The 24,643-nt window shown below is 32.3% G+C and overlaps 1 protein-coding gene across 1 annotated transcript; it reads left to right on the top strand.

Moving 5' to 3' along the window:
- Positions 1–5,055: 5,055 nt before the first annotated feature.
- On the top strand, positions 5,056–23,931 carry LOC145320359 (uncharacterized). The gene is made up of 8 exons (XM_080162775.1): positions 5,056–5,134; positions 9,392–9,492; positions 14,276–14,362; positions 16,247–16,297; positions 18,831–19,235; positions 19,730–19,817; positions 20,258–20,402; positions 22,175–23,931. Exons 1-8 carry the CDS (start codon positions 5,072–5,074, stop codon positions 22,252–22,254), a joined length of 1,020 nt encoding a protein of 339 aa, XP_080018901.1. The 5' UTR covers positions 5,056–5,071; the 3' UTR covers positions 22,255–23,931.
- The last annotated feature ends 712 nt before the right edge of the window (positions 23,932–24,643 follow it).

Below are 24,643 nucleotides of genomic sequence, written 5' to 3'. Positions count from 1 at the left end.
TTATACATTGAATCTTTGACTTTGAACAATTTATGACTTTAGGAACTCTTTCATGTTTGCTCTCTTATAACTCTTGAGGGACAACTTCAACATATCCAGCCTCTCTGTCCTCATGCCCTTCCTCAATGGGTTAGGATTGGTGGCATGCCCAGTAGAAACTGAGTAGATAGAGTGGTTCGATATTCTTTATATATAAAATTATAAAAATTGGAAGATTTTCATTTAAAATTTTAAACATTTTTTTTTATTGTAGATTTTTTTATATTATATATAAAGTATATTATTTTTCGCTGTTTTTTCGCTATTTTTTCGCTGTTTTGTTACATTCGCTGTTTTGTAACATTTGCTATTTTGTAATTTCGCTGTTTTGTAACATTCGCTGTTTTGTTTTTCTCTGTTTTGTATTCACTCCAATAATAATAATATCCAATCTTTATACGCCAACGTATCTATAAAACTTTGGGTACCAGTATGAATTATAGTCCAATGTTCCCTCTCTTACCAGCAGGAATATAATATTATGTAAACTTAAATGCATTAGAATATAACAACAAATATACAGTTGGGCAGATGAATACTCAACAAAAAAGTATTAGGGTGTTTTGTGTGTCTGTCTGCCTGTACCGCAGGATATGGGCAACCGCTGGACCGATGTGGTTCTCCTTAACAATGAAGCTTTTATTGGGTCCAGGGAATTTTTATATCTATTTTGGGGAGCATACCATTACCCTTCCAAGAGAAATCGCCATAAAAAAATATTTTCCTCTCCCCCCCAAAAAATACTTTTAAAAACTAAAATTTAATGTTCAGGGTTGACTTTCCCAAGCCTTACCCCCCCCCCCCTTCCCTTTAAGTGCTGCTATTCCATTATTGAATGACTAAAAATGTACTCAACTACCTAACTGAAATACTACATAACAAGAATGTAAATAAATATAAATATTGCAAATTGCAATAACAATAGTGGTAAATGTCAGGGATCTAAAGGGATAAGACAATGGCAGATAAATTAATGTACATCCCCATTGATGGTATACAAAATTCCTTTTCTGTAGATTATAATTTTTGGTTGAAACGTTTGGACACTCAACTCAATAAACTAATCAATTAAAATTCAATAAAAGTTGTTAAGCCAACAAGTAAGAAAACGTTATCATAAAACTTTTGGGACTAGTGTAATAACCAGCCCAATGTCCTCTCTCTTCCTGAATAATAATAGTGTAAATGTTATAGACTCATTACAATTAGGATTTAGGATTTATCAGTCTTGGCTCAAAAACAGTTTTTTTAGCTATTTTGAAAAACTAAGGGAGGAGGGAGGAGAACTGTTTATTGCAGTAGTCCCCAAAGTCGTTTTTATAACGTTTTCTTTTTCATTAGCTCAACAACTTTGTGGACTTTTTTTACATTTTGTCTGGTTGGTGAATTAAGCTGAGTTTCCACAGGTTTAAAGCACTAAATGTAACCTGGTAATTTTGTGTATCATCATTGATGTTTTACTTTGTCAATTTATCGGGCATTGTCTTATCCCTTTAGATCACTGCATGTGAAAAACTTTATTAGTAAGGTTTTCTAAATGAAGATTATTTTTTTTTAAATTTAGTCTGACGTTTACAATTTTTATAGAACTAGAAAAATATATACTGTACTTTTTAAAATAAAAGCTTTTCTATAATTAGGGTCGGTCAGTCCTTCCGCCCGTCAGTCCGTAACGGATAGCTTTTTTCGTTAATTTAGGCATGTTAGAATTGTCCTATCGATTTTAAACATTGTATGGTGATTTCTTTAGTAGTTAGGTACGATTTAAAAAGCGTAGCAACTCTATAATCGTTACTAGAATGTCCGTACGTCCATTTTAAAAATGTTGATTTTTTTACTTTTTTAACAAATTTTTTTTATGTGATAAAATTATCCAATTGATCTCATTTTTGGATTACTGATTCCTATTACAACAAGGTACAATGTGAAAAGCGAAGCATCTTTATAATCAAGTCCTAAAAATGTAAGTATGTCCATAAAAATTATTCAGTATCAAGACGTTTTTCAACAGATTTACTCACAATTTTGCTATGACTCTTAATCATTTATATTTTGATTATTAAGTTCTGACACTATATACGTGTTAATGTCCGTTTGTCTTATCGTTTCAGTGCTTTGCTTTTATGGATGTTGTCATCCTTGTTAAAAAGAAAGTTACAGAGAAAATAAAACAAACGCACTATATTTTCAATGGAAGGGACCTTATAATGTTTCTTAACTAGATTTAGAAATTTCTTTATAAATTCAAATAAAATAAAAGTAACTTGTTTTATTTATCAATCAAACAGTTTTAAAATGATTTTACCATAGAGAAATATGAAAATATGACAAATTAAGGTTTTTAAAAAATGCATTTATGGAGAGCAGTTCATCTTTAAAACTCTTTAAGTATTTTTCTTAGACCTTTTTCTAAATTAATATTGATATCTTAAGATTTTTATTTCATAGAAATTCAAGAGTTATCTTAATTTTTCGTGCACTACTTTTTAATCTAGATCATTATTTTGTTCACATTTTTAGAGATAAAAAATACTTTTTAAAAATTTGATGTATTTTTTTACAGAGAAAAAGGGCACTTTTTTCAGTATTCCTCCTGGTTGATTCAGAAAAAAAGAATTCCACTAGTCCCCAAAGTCCCATAATAACGTTTTCTTATTCGTTGGCTTAATAACTTTCGGGACTTTTGAATTTTAATTGTTTAATTCATGGAGTTAAGTGTATTTCTTATTGAAAAGAACTATAGACAATTTTTTTTTTTTTAAGTTAGGATCTACTGCAGTTCACGGTAAAATATTGCTGGTAATCAATATTTCAAAAGATTTTTTTTCGTTTTACTCCTATTTTTAACTTGAAACACACAACCTTTACTGATTTTACCCGCAACCTACCTTTCCCTTTATCGTTCATTGTCTTATCTCCCAAGATCCTATGTAGTGCATAGTATCAGAGAGAGGGAGCAATGGGATGTTTAGTGTTTAGTCCCCAAAGTCCCATAATAACGTTTTCTTATTCGTTGCGTTAATAACTTTCGGGAATTTTGAATTTTAATTGGTTAATTTATGGAGTTGAGTGTTTAAATGTTTCAACTACTAATTTTAATCTACGGAAAGGGTAATTTTGTACATCATTATTGGGTATGTCCATCAATTTATCGTCCATTGTCTTATCCCCCAGGAGTGTATAGTATTGCCAAGTACGGAAATAGCTTAATTATCAACACAAATAATTCTATTTGGAAGATGATTAAAGTCCATCCACAGATTATGAGGTCATACAATAGAATGGCCAATGAGAGGTTAGTATACACTATAATTGATCAATGATAAAATTTATGCTGGCCTCTCATTGGTTATTGTATCGTACGACGTCATAATCTGTTGAGGGACTTTGATCATATTCCACAACACAAATAATTGTATTTAGATTAAATATCTATCAGAGAGGTAAGTACGTATAATCATTATTGATTTGCCCGGATATCAAGTGCAGTTTCCCGCTTGGTTAAAAATTTTTCCATAATCGGCCCACCTTAACACACACTCACACACAAACATCTTGTTACTGTATAGTAAGGTTGGGCCGGATACTTTTTGGGCCGGATATTGAAAATGGAACGATTTCCGGAATTATAAGTCAGCCGGATATCTGGTATTTGGATAGTTTCAGTATCCGGTATCTGGTCGGATATTGAAAATGGCCGGATAACCGGCCAAACCGGATATCCGGCCCAACCTTACTTTAAAGTAAGGATTGTCATACCTGTGAAGAACCCTGAATATTATAGATTCATGAAATATTCTTTCATCAAAGTAAACCAATCAAAGAAAAAAAAAAAGAATTTATGATTGCTGTCCAATAATTTTATAGGAAAATCAACTAAAATATTAGATAGAAAGATATATAGGCAAGTAGATACCCAATTGATAGGAAGAGAAAGACAGAAAAAAAAGAGAGAGAGGGAGGGAGAGAGAAAGAGAGAGAGAGAGAGAGAGAGAGCGAGAGAGAGAGAGAGAGAGAGAGAGAGAGAGAGAGAGAGAGAGAGAGAGAGAGAGAGAGAGAGAGAATGAGACAGAGAGAGAGAGAATGAGACAGAGAGAGAGAAAGAAAAGAATGAATATCTTAATCTCATTCTGCCAATATTGGCGTTAAATTAAACAGGGAGAGAGGGGACAATGAACTGTTTATTACACTAGTCCCCAAAAGGTTTATGATAACGTTTTTTTTGATTTGTTTGTCCATTGGGGACTTTAGTGAAATTTGATTGGTTGGTTTATTAAGTTGAGTGTTTAAAAGGTTAAATCATTAATTTAACGCTACCGAAGGGGTAATTTTGTGTATCATCATTGGGGATGTACATCAATTAATCAGCTATTGTCTTACCCCTTTAGATCCCTGCGAAATTAAGCATTTTATATCTTAAACAATTACACTACAATAACTGGTTTTTACAGTCAGTTATTCTAATGTCAAACTTGCATTATTAACAACTTTAGAAACCGGAATAGAACGTGCATAAATCTTGAGGGATAAGACAAAGTTGAAAAACGTGAGAAAGATAAAAAAAAGTTTTAAGTCAGTTGGGACATTTTACAACGTAGCTCCTAAACTACTATACGAAACACAAAAACTATAGCTTATGACGATTTTAACGGTATGCATAACATTTTTCTATTATTAACACAAGCCGTGCAATTTGAATTTTAAAATGTAAGCATTTTTCAAACCCTTTAAATTGGTCATGGTCCATTAATCTTAATTAATTCACTGGTCCTTTAAAAAATACCTTGTTGAAAACCATCCAATATTTTTTTCGGATACAAAATGTCCCATGTCAATGAAGAAAATTATATATTGACTCTAGGGTTGGGCCGGATATCTGGTTTGGCCGGATATAGGGCCATTTTCAATTAGTTATTTAACGCATAATTAGACAGCTTTCCGCGGATATTGAAATGAAATTTTCGAAGATATACTCGAAAATATATTTAGTTAATCGCATTATTTTTTTACAGATTTCACAACAAGAAAAAAAATGTCTGCCACAGATGTTCGTCTGTTTATTGCATCAAAAAATATGACAGTCAATCTTTCACAGGTCAGTAGCCTTGATAGATAGATAGATAGATAGATAGATATATATATAGATAGATAGATAGATAGATAGATAGATAGATAGATAGATAGATAGATAGATAGATAGATATATATATAGATAGATAGATAGATAGATAGATAGATAGATAGATATATAGATAGATAGATAGATAGATAGATAGATAGATAGATAGATAGATAGATAGATAGATAGATAGATAGATAGATAGATAGATAGATAGATAGATAGATAGATAGATAGATAGATAGATAGATAGATAGATAGATAGATAGATAGATAGATAGATAGATAGATAGATAGATAGATAGATAGATAGATAGATAGATAGATAGATAGATAGATAGATAGATAGATAGATAGATAGATAGATAGATAGATAGATAGATAGATAGATAGATAGATAGATAGATAGATAGATAGATAGATAGATAGATAGATAGATAGATAGATAGATAGATAGATAGATAGATAGATAGATAGATAGATAGATAGATAGATAGATAGATAGATAGATAGATAGATAGATAGATAAATATTGCATCAAAAATATAGTCATAAGACAATGGCCGATAAATTGATGTACACCCCCAATGATAATTCACAAAATCACCCCTTCTCTAGATCACAATCAGTGGTTGAAACATTTGAACACTGAACTAAATAAATCAAAATTCAATAAAAGTTTCCAAGGTTGTTAAGCAGCCAACGAATAAGAAACGTTATTATAAGACTAGCGTAATAAACACCCTTATGTCCTCTCTCTCTCTAGTTGATTGGTTGTTTAGTAATGCAGTTCGGTTGGATCTGGGAGGGAGAGAACATTGGATTGTAAAATGTACTAGTATCCAAAGTTTTACAACTCATTATCTTATTTGGAGGCTAAAATACTTTTATTTAGTGTAGTTTTAATTAATATTGGTTGGTTAAATTATTTCTAAACTAATTGTGTCCACTATTTTTTTGTTAACCATCATTGGGTGTGTTAATTAATTTATCGTCCATTGTCTTATACCTTTCGATCCTCTGGATATATAGTACTTTTAGGAATACTACCTTTCGTGGCAACGCCCCTTAAATGGCTTTTTATAGGTTATTTTAGGTTAGGTTAGGTTATATTGGGATAGGTGGTTGCCCCCACGCACTTGGCCCTGCAGGGTTAGAGCCCCCCGCAGGGGCTAGAAATAGGAGATAAGTTACTGTGAAAAATACAAAGAATCGCCCCTTCAGGTGCGTTGCCACGAAAGGGACTATACCCGTCCTTATAGAAGCGCATCTACTCTACAAGCGATATGGCTCAGTGAAATCAAATTAACCCTGCCAAACTTATGTACTGTTATTTTATTGATCAACAACATTAAACGTTTGACCAAAACCACTTTTGTTGATGTCTGATTCTAAAACCCCATAGTCAATAGGAGCCATTGTAATTGTATGTTGACACAGAAATAAAAGTTTAAAAAGCAGCCAATAAATAGAATATTCAGCCATTTTAGAGATCTTACAGGGCATACAGACATACAGGTGGACATCCTGTTAAGTTTGTATTTAGGATTAGAGAGGAATGTACTGACAATAAATGTATAAATATAGATGTATAACAAGACAACTACCTGGATCCCCCTGTTGGGGATCTTTTTCGTTTGCTAGCAAATTGGTTTCTGCTCTTTTGTAGCTTCCCGACGCTATTGGTTGATTTTCAAAGACCCAATTGAAAGTCGGCACAGGGTCTCCCCCCCACCCAATATTGTTTCTCTCTAATGTACTAACTGAAGTGAGTTACAGAGATAAATTCCTAGAAATTACCAAATGCTAAATTAAGAATCTTTTCATCGATTTTTCTATAGAATCATAATTGCAGGAGAGGGATAATGATAATAAACAAAATTACCCTTCTGTAGATTAAATTTTTTGACATTTCTGGTTTGAGCTTACCAATCAAGATTAATCATAAATCTAAGGGATAAGACAATAAACGATAAATTGATGTACATCCCCCATAATTTTATTGGTTGAAAAATTTGAATACTTCTTGTTTTAATTAACTTATTAAGCTTATCAAAAGTACCCAAAGTTTTTAAGCTAATAAATGAGTGAGAGTGTTCATAATACTTTTGGGTACCATTACAGTTCAAAGTCCAAAATTCGTTTAATTTCTGAAGATACCCAACATAAAAGTATAATTTTTGTGATTTATTGAATATACCTTTTAATTTTAGTATTTTTCTAATATGGCTTCCAAGCCGATTACTATCCGCTGGATTAGAGCTGGTTCTCAGCCATACTGAAAAATCATTTATTGTATAGTATTATCAACAATTTTCCATGAAAAATAAAGTAAAAATCATAAAATTGATACCAGGGGCTAGCAAAATTGGTTTTTAAAATATATAATTTTTCATTTTAATATCAACAGAAAGCTGTCTGTAATATAACTAATAACTATTCTTGCACAAACTATTTTTTTTTTAATATTTGTAAGTGCTTCTGTTTTGAGAGGAATGATAATTATAATTATCAAACATAATTATCTTTATTAATCTTTATTAATTACTATTCCTGGAAAGTGTATTATTCAGGGATCTAAAGGGATAAGACAATGGTCGATAAATGGATGTACACTGCCAATGATGATACACATGATTACCCCTTCTGTAGATTACTATTAGTAGTTGAAACGTTTAAACAATCAGCTTAATAAACAAACCAATGCAAGTCACCCAAAGTTGTTAGGCCAACGAAAAAAAACCTGTTATTATAAAACTTTGGGGACTAGTGTAATAAACAGCCCAATGTCCCCTTTCTTCCTGTATATTATCTAAATTCAACAAGGTAGGTAAGTTGAATTTGAGTTTTCGATTGTGTACACAGTTTCCTCGGTGTTTACTCATCCTATCTCAATATTTACTACTAGCTAAAAAAGCTTCAAACTTTAAATAAAATTTTGAATGCATAATGTATAAATCGTTAATACATTCTTTGATCTTTTTTTGAAAGTTTGAAGTTTTTTAAACCCCAACAAGGTATAGTTATTTCAAGGGTACATTTAAGGGACATTTAATTTTGATCCATCTGAAAAATTAGAATAAAGCAAAGATGACAACATCCATAAAAGTGAATCTCCAAAATTAAACAAGTTTAAACTAAATTGTATATTTATATATGTTTAAAAATTGCTTAAATACACGATGATGTTTAAGGTCATACTTACATTTTTAGGACTTTATTATAGTGACGCTATACGTTACTTACGAACGGACGTACGTACGAACCTGCCATAATTTTAGAAAAGCTTCGCTATCAAAGTTTTACTAAACTATCAATTATCAAAGTTTGGACCGTAGGTTTTGTTAGATTTGATAGTTATCAAGGAGAAGGGGGATATTTGATTGTAATCTACACTGGTACCCAAAGTTTTATAACCACGTTTTCGTATTCGTTGGCTAAAACACCTTGGTTAATTTTATTGAATTTGATGGTTGGTTCCATTGTCTTATCCATTCAGGTCACAATTCATTACAGAATTATCACAGTTAAGTTTCTGTCTTAGCTTGCCAGGGTTTATAGTTTGTTACATATCCATTGTTTTATCCCTCAGTCCCTGGATATTCTGAAGAAAAGTATAACAATTAGTGGCAAACAAAAAAATTGTGTCTGCATGCTTTTATAACTAATATCAATATTTAAAAGCAAAGGTTTTCTAAAATTAGGATAGGTTCGTTCGTAACTGTTTTCGTTAATTTTGACATGTTAGAATTATCCTATCAATTTCAAACTTTGAATGATGACTCCTATAACAGTTAGGCATTCTGTTCTGACACTCTACAAGTGTTAATGTTCGTTTTTTCTACCGTTCCAGAGCCTTGTTATATCCACATCCTTGTTATATTCCACAAAAACAATAAAAAAATCAAGTATTACAACACCTGTAAGTGCTAACCCTAGACTTTGACTAATAAATCTATTTAGACATCATTAACTAGATTAATTAAAGGATATTGAAAATCGAATAATAACGTTTTCACACGTTATTATAGGGAAACTTCAACATTTCCAAAAATTAATGTCAAAATAACAGAAAACTCAACGTGTTTTAAATTGACAATTTTAATATGTCTTACAGACGATCAAAGCTATCTGTTAAGTACGGACAAACATAAGGACATACAAATCCAAATTATAGAAAAGCTATAGTTTTCAAAATTAATAGATTTTCATTAAAACATTTCATTTTTTTAGTTATTGCGAACCAGAGAAGCATTGGTACGCCCCGAGGAAATTGGAATTCTTGTCATAATTCTTCTTCTATGGACTGCGTCAGTGGTTCTTTTCTATAGGAGGTAAAAATGACGTTATACTGGCCTACCATTGGCCAATTAAAATGTAATAATAATTAGTAATTTAGTCTCTGACTATCATTGGTCATTTTTGTTGTATGACTTTATTATATTTTTTTGGTAGTGGTTAATATGGTTTGTGTTTTTTCGTTCTTAATTTCTTATTACTTTTGTACAGTTTTGTATTGTGTAGTTATAAAAAAATATAGTTGAAAATATAGTTTAGAAAGAAACAGTAAAACAATAATTTTAAGTATTACTTAAAATTTGACAAATAAAAGAGAAAAAAAAATAGCTTTGTGATCATAGATAAATTTATGGGAAACTTTCAGAGTCCCTGGGTATCCAAAATTTACTTTTTGTTGGACACCCTGTAAAACTAGAGTTTTCGCCAAAATAGCATTATGTGCGCTTTTTACATAAATAAACGATCATTTTGGTTTATAATATGTATAGGTCTGATGAAAGAATGATGAAAAATTTAATTTTTAAAATTGTAAAAAATGTTTTTTTTTGTTTTTCTTACCTACCTTCATAGATATCTAGACATCCAGGGACTCTAAAACTTGAATCTGATGCTGTGAGTATTGGTGCAAAAAATATGACGTAACAAAAAAAATTAGCCAATGAGGGTCCACTATTATTGCCGCCAGTGGTCAATAACGGCCTCTCATTGGCTAATTTTTTTTGTTACGTCATATTTTTTGCACCAATACTCACAGCATCTTGAATCTTCCAACGGCAAATGATGCAACGTATGTATGTGTAATGTGGAGGAAAGAGAAACTGTCCCAATTTTGTATATCTTTTGCGGAACAAGTTCCAATTACGTCATATTTTTCTTTCCCGAAAAAGGGAGGGGGGGAAGAAAATCTCTTCAAAAGAGATGGGGAAAACCCCCTTTTCTCCCATCTCTTTTTTCTTCCCCCCTTCCCTTTTTTTCTTTCCCCCTTCTCTTTTTCGGGAAAGAAAAATATGACGTAATTGGAACTTGTTCCGCAAAAGATATACAAAATTGGGACAGTTTCTCTTTCCTCTGTAATGTGTATTAGACACACATCGTATTACTTTTATATAAGGATGAATAACTAAATTAGGATATTTACAAAATCACTCTTTCTGTACATTAAAATAAATGGTTGAACAGATTAAACACTGATAGTTTGCATCAACCAATCCTTATTAAATGAAAGCGCTCAAATTTTTAAAGCCAACGAATATGAGAGAGCAAGTCTAAACAGCTTTTGTTGAAATTTCAATCTATTTTCTTTTACCTTTCTGCTCTATACTGCTCCTAGAAAACAACAGCAAAGCAGGGATTTAAAGGGATAAGACAATGGCAGATAAATTGAGGTACTTTCACAATTATTATACGCAAAATTATCAAATTTTTAGATTAAATTTAGTGGTTGAGACGTTCTAACACTCATTTTAATGAACCATCCACAAACTTGTTAAGCCAACGAATAAGAAAGTGTTATTCAAAAATTTTGGGAATTATTATATAAAAAAGCCCATTGTCCCCTCTCTCTGTGGCATCAAATGCTTTGTTGATATCAAACTAACATAAATTATGCATTTTGCAACATATCAAAAAATCTCTTTTCCCATATATTATTTAATACTATAGAGATTTGGTTTTTATACAAAAAGCGCAATGCTGTATTATATTAACTAGCGGCTACGCCCCCTAGAGGCCTCATGGGGCATGTAAAATATTTCCTTTTCAATTTATGTTAAGATAAGTTGTTAATTTAAATATATTTTTTTGATTTTTGGGGATTTCTCTTGAGAGGGTGGTGGTACCCACCCCCAAAATAGCAATAAACCTTTCCAGAACCTAAACAAAGCTTTGCTGAAATGAAGAAAATATTGGGTATTCGGTTTGCGAGATTCTTTTCTGCAGACAAAAAAGCTTACTACATTATAAAATAGGATAAATATTTATGACATAGATTGGTTTAAATTAATTAAAAATGCAACAAAATTACATTATCCTTCGCAAGTAGTTTTTTTCTAAATACCTATCTATTTTTTGTGTGTAAAATGTAAAAAAAGGTATATAAATATACTTCATGAGAAAATTATATTAAAATTTCTCTCGCTTTCATAAAAGTTAATAATAAAACTCGCGTATAAGATTATGCACTTTATATACAATATATTAAGTTTAAACCTTATATTCGGTCAGTTGAATTTGAATTGCCGAATGTGTACACAGTTTCCTCATCCTATCTCAATATGTACTACAAGCTAAAAAAGCTTCAAACTTCCAAAAAAAAATCAAAATTTGAGAAATTAAATAATGTATAAATCGTTTATACATTCAAATTTAGATTTTTTTTGAAGTTTGAAGTTTTTTAGCTAGTAGTAAATATTGATATAGGATGAGGAAACATTAAAAAAACTGTGTACACATTCGGCAATTCAAATTCAACTGACTTCATATTCCCACGAAAGGGACGTTACCCAAAAATTGAATTAAAAGGAAAATTGCATGTCTAAATTAACAATAAGAGCTATCCGTTACGGACGAACCTTAAATAGAGAAAAGCTTAAGATTTTAAAATTAGCTACTCGCCCCTACATCTACTTTAATTTCATGGAGCAAGTTTTGTAACTTTAGAAATAGGCAGTAAGTCAGGGAGGGAGGGGACATTAGATTGGAAATTACATTGGTCCCAAAGTTTTGCTATCTTATACATTAGGCTCAAAAACTTTGAGTACTGTTAATGAATTTTGATAGGTTGGTTCTTTATATATCAACCAATAACTTAATCGTTGGGAATGTGTTTTAATTTATCATCCATTAGCGGCTAGGGGCCTCTAGTGGCACTTTAAATGTTTTTTTTTAAAAATAATATGTAACCTTTCTATGTTACGTTTAAGTCTCTACGAAAAAAAAAATTTGATTTTTTTGTGATATCTCTTTGGAGGGTGGTGGTACCTCCCCCAATATAGTTATAAAGCTTCCCGGGACCTATGATAAGCTACCCTGTTAAGGAGAACCCGATCGGTTCAGCGGTAAGCGAGATCCTTCGGCACAAACAAACAGACAGACAAACACACATCCTGTTACTTTATTTTAAGAATTGTCCTATCCCTGTAGATCCCTGAACAAAAGTAGAATTGAGCAAAACTTTATGCACAAAAATTTTGGATGTTTTTTCGCTTCCCCATAATATCTCTTTCGCTTGGAGTTTCATATTCGCAAAAATTAAAAAGCAAGGAGGAAGGGGACATTATTACACTAGTCCCAAAGTATTATATTAACTTTTTCTTATTATCTGCTTTAGCAACCTTGAGGACTTTCATTGAATTTTGATTGGTTGGTTAATTTAGTTAAGTGTCCAAATGTTTCAACCACTAATTACAATCTACAGAAGAGATTAATTTGTGTATCATCATTTGGGATGTACATCAATTTATCGGCAAATGTCATATCCCTCCAGATTCCTGCGCAAAAAGGGTGGGAGGGTACCTACACCCTCCCAAGATATATTGCCCCAAGAAGAAAATCAATTTGATGGTCAATTCCCCCCCCCCCCCTCTTAACTTAATTTCCCCTTGGTGCCTCTAGGGCGTAGCCACTCTTCCTGCTATTTAAAACAGTATGTTATTTTATGTTCTGGGTTTTCCGACCCCCTTTAATTCAGAACTTCTCTAGACACTAGTAACGCAGCCGCTAATAATTTGATAATTAGATACACAAGCGGCTGCGAATACACACCAAAATTTTATCTTTTCTATTAAACTTTTACACGCTTTACATTTGGGCCTAGATACATTTATCGCTTTATAATACACTAAAGGCCTCTAGGGGCACTAGAGATAAGACTTCATAGTTTAGTATTGAGGCGATTGCACTTTGAAGCATAAACTTACCCTCCACCAAAATAGATTTAAACCTTTCCAAGACCTACAAGAAGCTTCACTGCAAGGAGAACCATATCGGTGGGGCGGTTAGCGATATATTAAGTTACAGACAGATAGTTATCATGTTACTTTTATATCAGGATATATTTCACCATATAAAATGAAACAAAAAAAATCGTTATGTTATACTTAATTTAAATAAGTGAATGAAAACCGCCATTAGATAATAAAACAGTATGTATAACATTATTAGAAATATATGTTACATTATACATAGGATATTGTACGTGCAAAGAGATTTTAGCCGTTTTCCTTTTTTTTCACAGGGAAAGGGGGGAAAGCATTATTAACTCAGAGATCTTAAGGGATAAGACTATCTATGATAAATTAGTTTACACCTTTCAATTATAATATTCAAATCTATAAAATCTTGAAATTTGTGAATTTAAGTGTCTAAATTTTTTAACCAGTTATTTAGATTTAAAATAAGGATAGTTTTATTATTAGTTTATTAGTAGAAGACGAAGAAAGTCCATCAAAAAAAATTCTGACTTCATAAAAATGAGGGATGAGGAGAGGAGGAGTGGGAAAGAAAACCCCTAAAAAAATGGAGAATCCCTCATTTTTATGACGTCACATGCTGATTTTTTGAGCGACTTTCTTCATCTTCTATTGACTATTGTCTTATCTCTTATGATTCCTGAGAAGGCATAATAATGTATTGTAATTATTTCAATAAATTTTCAAAATAATTTAAGGTGAAGCAGCTTATACAAAACGTCATACAATACAAATGACCAATGATAGGCCAGTATTTATGGTAATTGACTAATGTAAACTGGCCTATCATTGGTCATTTGTATTATATGACGTTATTTTTTCATAGGCACTATAAGCTGCTTCATTTCAGGTGGAGAAAATTAAGCCACATGGAGCCGTGCTTACCCTACCTGGCGTCCTCCAGAAACAGCCTGGTATCCAGTGGCAAAGAAGTCAGGTACAAATCCTTTCCTTTACGGCTTCGAAACTGATCAATATCCGCTGGATTAGAACCGGTTTTCAGTCATACTGAAAAACCATGTTTAGCATCATATCATAGATAATTTTCCACGAATATCAAAACAAAAACCATAAAACTAATACAAGTTTTGAAATATCAAAGTTTAATGATTGCGTTCTCTCATTCGTGTGTTTAAAAACTTTGGTTTTAAGATTAAATCTTCAATGGTTGGTTAAAACTAAAAATGCTGTAGCTTTTTCAACCAATTATTTTAATTTTCAGAGAAGGTTAATATAATTTTGTCCATGGTCTAATTTTTCAAAGAGACATGTTTTTGCAAAGTCATATTTTGTGATTTATTGACAAAAGCTTTCAAACATACTTGTTTCTACTGTTTAATAAAAGAAGTGGATGTTTATGCACAAGGGTGTTAAAATAATTAGCTTGAAAGAATTTAATTAAACATATTCATTCTATTAAATCACTTTTATTGACGTAGTTACTATATATATGTACAACTAGCGGTTACGCCCCTAGAATGCCTCTAAGGGCATTTTAGGGGGTGTGTGCCGAATTCGACAAAAAAATGCTTAAAACCATCCTTGGATCTATAGGATAGTTTCTTTAAAAATAGAACTTAATAAGTTAAGTATTTATCGATATCGTAAGCTACAATTTCAAAAATCCTTACTACTTTATATTATAGGATACTAGCGGCTACGCCCCTAGGAGCCTCTGGGGGCACTAAAGGTTGGAGGGGAAAAGTCGACATCATCCCATTTTGAATTTGAGTTCAAAAGAGTAAAAAAATAATTTTGGGAGGGAGGGGGGTGAAGACACCCTCCCCAAAAATAGTTTAAAACCTTCCCAGGACCTATAAGAAGCTTCACTCTAAAGGAGAACATTATCGGTTCAGCGGTTAGTGAGATCCTTCGGGACAGACACAAAACGCTTACTACTTTATATAATAGGATATATGTATATAAATAATTTTGATTACCAATATTCATTATTATTCTATTTTCCTGACTTATGTGTATATACAATACATTACAATTCTATTTTCGGAGATTAGATAAATATTATTTCTCGTATTCATTCGAATCCGGTGGATAGGAACCGGTTCTCATCCACACGAAAAAACTATGTCTAGCATCGTATTATATCCAGCTTTCTACAAATATAAAAATGTACAATCATCGGCACCTCGGGGCTAAAAAAACTGGTTTTAATCTTATGATTGTACTTTCTATATCCGCGGAAAGCTGTTTATAATACGATGCGAGAAATAACTATTATGTAAATCAATCCTTATAATAATTGACATACATACAAAGAAAGATACAAAGTTATAGATTTGCTTCACTCCTAACATTAGTAAAGATTATATAAATAAATCCAACACAAAAATATTTACTTTTGTGATTAACCATTATAGGATGATACAAGTTGGAATTTCTTTATATCTAAATCTGCCGCTAAAATGAACCGTTTTATGTTTGTTAGATAATATCCAATAACACGAATTGTGAAAATTACAAGAAGATGATTTAAGTCCCTCCACAGATTATGACGTCATATGATAAAATAACCAATGTGAGGCCAGCATAAATTTTACCATATTGGTCAATTACAGTGTATACTGGCCTCTCATTGGCTATTCTATCGCATGACGTCATAATCTGTGGAGGAACTTTAATCATCTTCGTACCGAATTAAAAATTTAAAAATTGTGGGTACTTTTATTAAATTTTGGTTCATTGAGTGTGCAAACGGTTCAACCAATAGTTTCAATCTACAGAAGAAGTAATTGAGGTTAAAAATTAATTCATCGTCTATTGTCATATCCCTTTAGATAACTAATTAATTATTCTTTTTTAGATTCGCCGTAGATAAAGAAACTACAAGATTTCCTGACCGAAGACTCTCAAGGTACATTTATTTTTGTGCATTTATTTCTGCAAGTTGTCACAATTGCATATTATCACAACCACATATTGTCACATTGTTAAATCCGCATTTAATAACATTCACATATTGTCACAACCACATATTGTCACAACCACATACTGTCACAACCGCATATTGTCACACCTGCATATTGTTACAACCACATATTGTCACATTGGCATATTATCACAACTGCAAATTGTCACAACCACATATTGTCACAACCGCATTTTATCACACCTGCATATTGTTACAACCACATATTGTCACAACCACATATTATCACAACTGCATATTGTCACAACCGCATTTTATCACACCTGCATATTGTTACATCTGCATATTGTCACAACCGCATTTTATCACAACTGCATATTATCACAACTGCTTTTATCCCAACCACATATTGTCACAACCGCATATTATCTCAACCACATATTATCACAACTGCAAATTGTTACAACCACATATTGTCACAACCGCATTTTATCACAACCACATATTGTCACATCTGCCTATTGTCATAAAACATATTGTCACATCTGTATATTAACACAACCGCTTATTGTTAAATCCGCATATAATCACATCCACATATTAGCACATCTGTACTGAACAATCCGAAGAACAAGGATGACAACATCCATAAAAGCAAAGCTCTGAAACGGCAAGACAAACGAACATTAATACTTTAAGAGTATCAGAACTGAATATATGTAAATGTATTGTATAAAAGTAGAAACAAAATTGTAAGTAAATTTGTTGAAAAACTACGTAAATACAGGATATTGTTTAAGGACATACTTACATTTCGAGGACCTGATTATAGAGATGATTGGCTTATAACATTATACTTTGTTGTCCTAGGAATCAGTATTACAAAAATCAGATCAATCGGATAATTTTATAATTATTTGTTGTTAAAAAGTTAAAATTCAACTTGTTTAAAATGGACGTACGGACATTTTGGTAACAGTTATAGAGTTGCTACTCTTTCTAAATCGTACCTAACTACTACAGGAATCTTCATGCAAAGTTTTAAATCGATAGGAAAATTCTAACCCATTTAAATTAACGAAAAGAGATATCTGTCAGTGACGTACGGACGGAAGTACGGACGGACGGACCAACCCTATTAATGAAAAACCTTCGCTTTTAAAAAGTGAAAAAAATTTTGTTTAAAAGATCCTTTATCTATGTTCCTATTACTTCTTTTAACAATTGTTTATTTCCTATAAATTACAACAACTGCATTTTTCCTCGTTTGCAATGTGACAAGAATGACAGCATCCAAAAAAAATCACCATGTTTTAAATGAACGTACGGACTTTCTGGTAACAGCTATACAGTTGCTACGCTTCATAAATCGTATCTAACTGATATAGAAACCAGCATGCAAAGTTTGATAACGATAGGACAACTCTAGCATGTCTAAATCAACGAGAAGAGCTAACTGTTACAAAAGTCCCGAAGGACGTACGGACCGATCCTAATTATAGAAGAGCTTCGCTTTTAACAAGAATGACAACGTCCATAAAAGCAAGGCGAGGGGATCTGACACTGGAATGTGAGCTGTAATAGAACCAGGAAGGAAGGAGACAATGGGCTGTTTATTACAATAGAGTAGACCCCAAAGTTTTATGATAATGTTTTTACCCCCCCCCCCCCTTCTCTCTACAAATTCCACTTCCTTATGAGAAAAGTTTTTCAACTTTTTTTTCTAAAGAGAAACAAAGAATTTAATTAGAGCTATTCAATTGAAAGGGTGTTCATTCAATTTCGCATATTATCACGTAGCACATCCGATAGTCGTCGTGGAGGTAATAGGTTCGAATCTAGGCTTAACACTGCATCATGACAAAAGACGTTAATAATGGTTCCTACTGCTGCTATGTCAGGGGCGCGCGTATGGGGAATGTTTTGGCCCAAAACAGGCGTAACTCATTACCATGCACAGTTAGATATTCTTAAACAAAGGTCGTGCAATCAAAGGGTTGGCTGTAGTTAGGGCACGTATCCACATAGGTTTTTTAGATTTGCAAATTTTCAGAGGGGTTATTAATGATTAAAGAGAAGCAAAGGGGTAAATAGGCAGTTTGTGCTGTTGTAAAAAATTACAGTTCCAATAATGGTAGACAAAATTTTTGCTTTTTTAATAATGCTTAAGTTAATATGCACACATTTTGAGTTGAAACATATTAGATAACACAAAAAGAGTTATCTGTGTAGATTCTTTAAAGATGTTTATACTTTATAGTGCCTATAAAGAAATTATAAATATAAATTACCAAGGATAGGCCAATACTAAATACTAAATTACCATTGGCAGGCCACTCTACATTTCAATCAGATTTTAATTGACCAATGGAGGGCCAATTTAATGTCATTTTTCACAGTTATTATTAATATATATTGTAATTTAAGCAATTTCTAACAATTACCAAAAAAATGCTTATTTGTTTGTTGCTTTAATGGATATGATGTCTTTGTTTATAATTTTATATTATTTTTTTAGGAAAGCAGACAGCAATCACAATTCTGGCTCAGGAGGTGGGGAAGGAGGTGGTGGTTGTCCACCCCTGGGGGGTAGCACCAGCAGCCGAGGAGTCTCCATAGACATAGACATGACCCTCATGGAGCAGACAACCAACCATACAACTACAACTACAACAACAACTACAGAATTTACAACAATCCAACAAAATGGTGGTGGTAAACACGTGACCTTAATTCAAAATGGCGCCAAGCACAAAGACGACATTATCAACAGTTGTCCTGTCCAAAATGGCGGCAAGCGCAAAGACGACATTATCAACGGTAGTATTGTTCAAAATGGCGACAATGGTCACGTGACTAAACAAGTTAGCCTGCCTGAAGCTGGACCAAGTAGACCTACAACTCTAGATCTTAACACAAGAAGGTATTTAACCACTGGGATCTATAGAGATAAGACAATAGCCAATAAATTAATGTATATAACCAATGATGATACACAAGATTACCCCTTTTGTAGATTACAATTATAGAATCATAAAATTGAAACCAAAAACAATAACTTTATCTAAAAGCAGTGTAAGCTTACAAAAGAAAAAAAATTTTATCCTATCTAATAAATTTTTGGTTTGTTTGTCTTTTGAAATCTCAAGGTTTAAGATCTCCATTTTATGTAAGCTTTACCCGGTTACCAGGGTGGTTTTAAGCTATTTTACCTTCCTTTTTTAAATCCCTTTATAAAAGCTGTTAATACTGTCTATTAAAAAAATACAATACAAATGACCAATGATAGGCCAATACACAGACTAAACTAACAATGGCATGCCAGTGTAAATTCTAATTGACCAATGACGTCATTTTTAAAGGCACACTAAAAAAAGCTTTAATTCTAACTTTTACTAACTAAATTTTTTTATATAGAAAATCCAGTCCCCTGCCAGCGTTCTTTGATATTGAACAAATCCCCCAGTATTCCAAGAAAAGACGCCAGAGCATACCGCATTGCCAGGTTAGAGAAACAGCTCTAGTTCGGTCCTTTACCCGACACCGCGTCATAACTAATTACGTTAAAAATGGTTCATACTGCTGCTAACATAAATTAATAGTTAGCTCAAAACAGGCGTAACTTATTACCATGCAAAGTAAGGACTTCTAGACAAAGGTCATGCAATCAAAGAGTTGGTTGTATATCTGTTGTTACCCCATCCAATACCCTGGGTGATTGAGCGCGTTACACTGCAATTAAAACGCATGTTGAAGGTGGCGTGGAGTGGACTTGTACCCAAAGCGTCATAGAGCCCCTAGTTAGTGAATGATCTTTTGTTATCAATCCTATCATAAAAGTCATAATCAACGTAGATGGTATAGCAAAAATAATTTTACTGATACTTCTTCAGGTAGCAATTGAAAATCATCAAAATATTGACGACAGTCTCTTTTTTCTTTCAGTCTTCAGTTCAAAAGCTATACTCCCAACTGGTGACAAAATCCTCTGGTTGCTGGAGCCTTGGATCCTCCAGCTGGAGGTCACAGTTCCCAGCTAGGATGGCAGTCAATATCAAACCAGTCAGGAATGGAAGTCTTCATAAAGCAGGTAACAATTTTAAAGACGGAGACATTAGACTGTAAATTACACTGGTACCCAAAGTTTTATAAACTCGTTATCTTATTTGTTGGCTCAAATACTTTGGGTACTTTTATTCAATTATGAATAATAGGTTTTTAAATAGTAGTGTCCAAAGTTTTCAATCAATAATTTTTATATACAGAAGGGGTAATTTTGTTTATCATAATTTGTATGTAAATCAATTTATCTTTCATTGTATTATCACTTAAGATTCTGACTTTATATAAAATTATAAGGACTTTGGAGCATTTATCTGTCTCCCTTTTCAGCCATAGTTTCCATAGTTTTTATACCAAAGAATGAGAGATCGTGTATTTAAAAATAAAGAAATAGGAGGAGGGTTTTTAGTGTTCCAATTGATAGTTAAGGAATTATACAAACATCTTTTTGATAAATGACGCATTTTTAGATAATATTGCGTAGTATTTTTTGCATTTATTTAATCAAATCAGGACGAAAAGCCAAATATTTCGCAAAGAAATTCGCAAAATGTTATTTTTATGGTATTACAATCGGTCATAAACACATAAGTAAAGCTTGAAGTCATTCTATATAACTTACACTGGCCTATGCCTTACGGGCATTAGAATAGCTTTGCTAATGATTTTGCAGAAGTAACATGATGTCTATCTACTCTTTAATTCTACTTGTCTGTCTGTCTGTACAGGAAGATCTCTCTAATAGCTGAACCGATTTGGTTCTCCTTTGCAGTTCAGTTTCCTATAACTATAACTATTTTATAGAAAGGTATCTTTATACGTGGAGATTCGACTTAAACCCTACTCCCTTGTCCCAAAACTGCTCCTAGAGTCTTCTATGAGTTTTGAAGTATTTTTATCACTTTTCCAAAATGAAAGATAATCGAAACTTTTTAATAAATAGATTCTTTTGTAAACTTATATTACATTATATTTTCCTTAAACTTTTCTTAACCCTTAACAGTCGGGCCCCTTGCCGCACCTTAATCTCAGTTCCTATTAGAGCAAGAGGACTAAACATTTTTCTGCAAGTCCCTTGTTTGATACTGAATTTCCGACCTCAAGTAAGTCAAAGTCAATTTTCGCTGCCTTTACCCTTTTATTTAACAACCTTTGTTTTTAGGTCCCTTTTTACTTAAACTTTTCAAACGGCTGTAGTTTTCTTATTATTGAAGTTAAAAGAAACATTTTTTTCAGAAAAGGGTTAATCAATGATGACAACATCCATAAAAGTGAAGCTTATAAATTTAATAGGTCTGACAAATGAACATTTCAGGGATCTAAAGAGTTAAGATAATAGCCAATAAATTGATGTAAATCCCAATGATGATACACAAAATTACACATATTTGAAAAAATCAAAAGAATGTGATAACTATTTCATATAAAAAGATATAATAAAAAATAAGGGAATTGTTCATCTAGACCTTGTATATTTATAATCTGTTTGTTTGTAAAATCCACGGAGGGAGGGGACATTTGGCTATTTAAAACTCTAGTCCCCAATGTTTTATAATAACGTTTTCTTATTTGTTACCTTACCAGCTTTAAGGACTTCTATTGAAGTTTGATTGGTTTGTTGAATAAATTGAGTGTCCAAACATTTCAAACACTAATTATTATCTACAGAAGGGGTAATTTTGTGTATCATCATTAGGGATATAGATCAATCTATCAGCCATTGTCTTATTCCTTTAGATCCCTGATAAAATCTATATGTGTTATATTCTTAATTTTAATAATTTTATTTTATATTTTTAGGTTCAATTATTCGAGCTAAAACAGATTCTACAGAACATCACAGTAAAACTATAGAAAAAGAAAGCGAAGTATACATTTAAATATGTCATGTACCTTGTTACCTTGTAGAATCTAAATTTGAAAAAAAAAATTTTGAAGTTTGAAGCTTTTTTAGCTAGTAGTAAATATTGAGATAGGACGAGGAAATTATGTACACAATCAGCAACTCAAATTCAGTTGACCTATATTTTGATTTTTACTCAGGAGGGGAGGGGACATTGGACTGTAAACTATACTGCAACCTAATTTATTTTATTTTAACGATATCTTGGATTTGTTGTATTTTGAACTTTATTTCAAAAATCGGGTGTGTAGTCCCTTTCGTGGCAATGCTCCTTAAGGAGCGATTTTTTATTCACAGTAGCTTTTCTCCTATTTCTAATCCCTGCGGGGGGGGGGGGGGCTCTAACCCTGCGGGGCCAATTGCTTAACCCTGTGGGGCAATCACCTAACTCCATATAACCTAACCTAACCTATCAAAAGCCATTTAAAAAATACGACGAATCTCCCCTTAATTAAGGGGCGTTCTCACGAAAGGGACTATTCCCAAAAAATGTAAATTGGATTATAGATAAAACTAAAGGTGGAAAAGTTTGGAAATTTTAAAATTGTACCAACATAATCAAGATTAAGTAAAAGTCCCCAAAGTTCTGAATGAGGGAACATTCAACATGTTGATAAAACTTTGAAGACCAATTATAATTTTCAGTCCAATGTATGTACCCCTCCTCCCTGCTTATAAATATTTGATATGTATGGACGGAGTTATCAGAACTCAAGGAGGAAGGAGACATTTGACACTAAATTTTACATGTACCCAAAGTTGTGTAGCCAAGTTGTCTTAAAAACTTTGGGTACTTTAATTGAATTTTGATTAATTTTTTGCAAACTATAAGTTCAAAAACTATTCAAGCAATTATTTTAATCAACAGAAGGGTTATTTTGTTTATAATCATTGGGGATATATTAATTTATCGTCCATTGTCTTATCACTTAAGATCCCTGTCAGAACCACAAATTTAAACTACAGCAAAACCTGCTCCTTTCACTTTTTAAAAGCGAAGCCTTTATATAATTAGGGTCGGTCCGTACGTCCGTCTGTCCGTACGTAACGGATAGCTCTTTTCGTTAATTTAAGCAAGTTAGAATTGGCCTTATCGATTTCAACTTTGCATGATAATTTCTATAAAAGTTAGGTACGAGTTAGAAAGCGAAGCAACTCTATAATCGTTACTAAAAAATCCGTACGTCCATTTGAAACATGTTGCTTTTTAACTTGTTTAACGTATCAAATTTTTTTGGGGTAAAATTATCTGATTGGTCTGATATTTAAAATACTGATTCCTAGGACAACAAAGTACATTGTTATAGGCGAAGCATCTCTAAAATCAAGTCCTAAAATGCAAGTATATCCTTATACAATATCCTGTATTTAAGCAATTTTTTTAGCAGATTTACTTACAATTTTGTTTCGTTCGACTTTAATAACTTTATATTATGATTATTCAGTTCTGACACTATACAAGTGTTAATGTTTGTTTGTCCTACCGTTTCAGAGCTTCGCTTTTATGGATGTTGTCATCCATGTTATTGCATATTTTTGCGATTATGAAACACATAAATATTTTTCTAAACTTTATATGTTGTACAAGATAATGTATTTTAGTATCAAATATTTATATTTTTGATTGTAATAGTTATTGATCGCATCGTATTATAGACAGTTTTCCAGATTGAAACCAGTTTTGAAAACCCAAAGGGGCCGAAGGCTCGAACTGAAAATACTGATTTAAAATTTATGATTTATTTTAATACTCTTGGAAATTTTTTTTAATACGATGCTACATATTTATAGTATGGCTAAGAACCGATTCTAACCCAACGGATATTAATCGGATAAATTAAGATATGATGTTAAAATTGCATTTTCTCTACTGTTTAGTGTTTTGAAAAAATCTTTAGGGATCTAAAGGGATAAGACAATGGCTGATAGATTCAAATACATCTTTGTAGCTTCTACATAATACTTTGTCTGTCCGTCAGTCAGTTATTTTCTTGGCTGCTATTGAAGAAAGACTGCTGACATTTTCATAGAAGATTCCTATAACATATGCACATCAAGTCTATACATTGTTTTGTCCGTCTGTCTGTCTGTCTGTCTGTCTGTCTGTCTGTCTGTCTGTCGGTCAGGCTTCAAAAATGCATATTCTCTCTCTCTCTTTCCTTTCATTCAACTCAGGCCTAGCTATTCTAACAATCAACTCTACAAAAAATCACGAAACCTGTAACTGAAGAGAGGTGGGTAAGAAGGGGGAGGAAAAGGGGAAGGGTGTTGTGGGTAAATTTTCCTTTAGAATTGTTTTTCAGTATCACATTCCCTTTTCCCAATTCTTCCAACTGAACATTTGCTCTATAACTCACTTTGACCAT

Source organism: Acartia tonsa, chromosome 5, assembly GCF_053477335.1.
Source record: "Acartia tonsa isolate MP-2025a chromosome 5, ASM5347733v1, whole genome shotgun sequence".
Taxonomy (NCBI): Eukaryota; Metazoa; Arthropoda; class Copepoda; order Calanoida; family Acartiidae; genus Acartia; species Acartia tonsa.
Note: the sequence above shows the minus strand (reverse complement) of the source record. Positions and strands in the feature narration are given on the sequence as shown.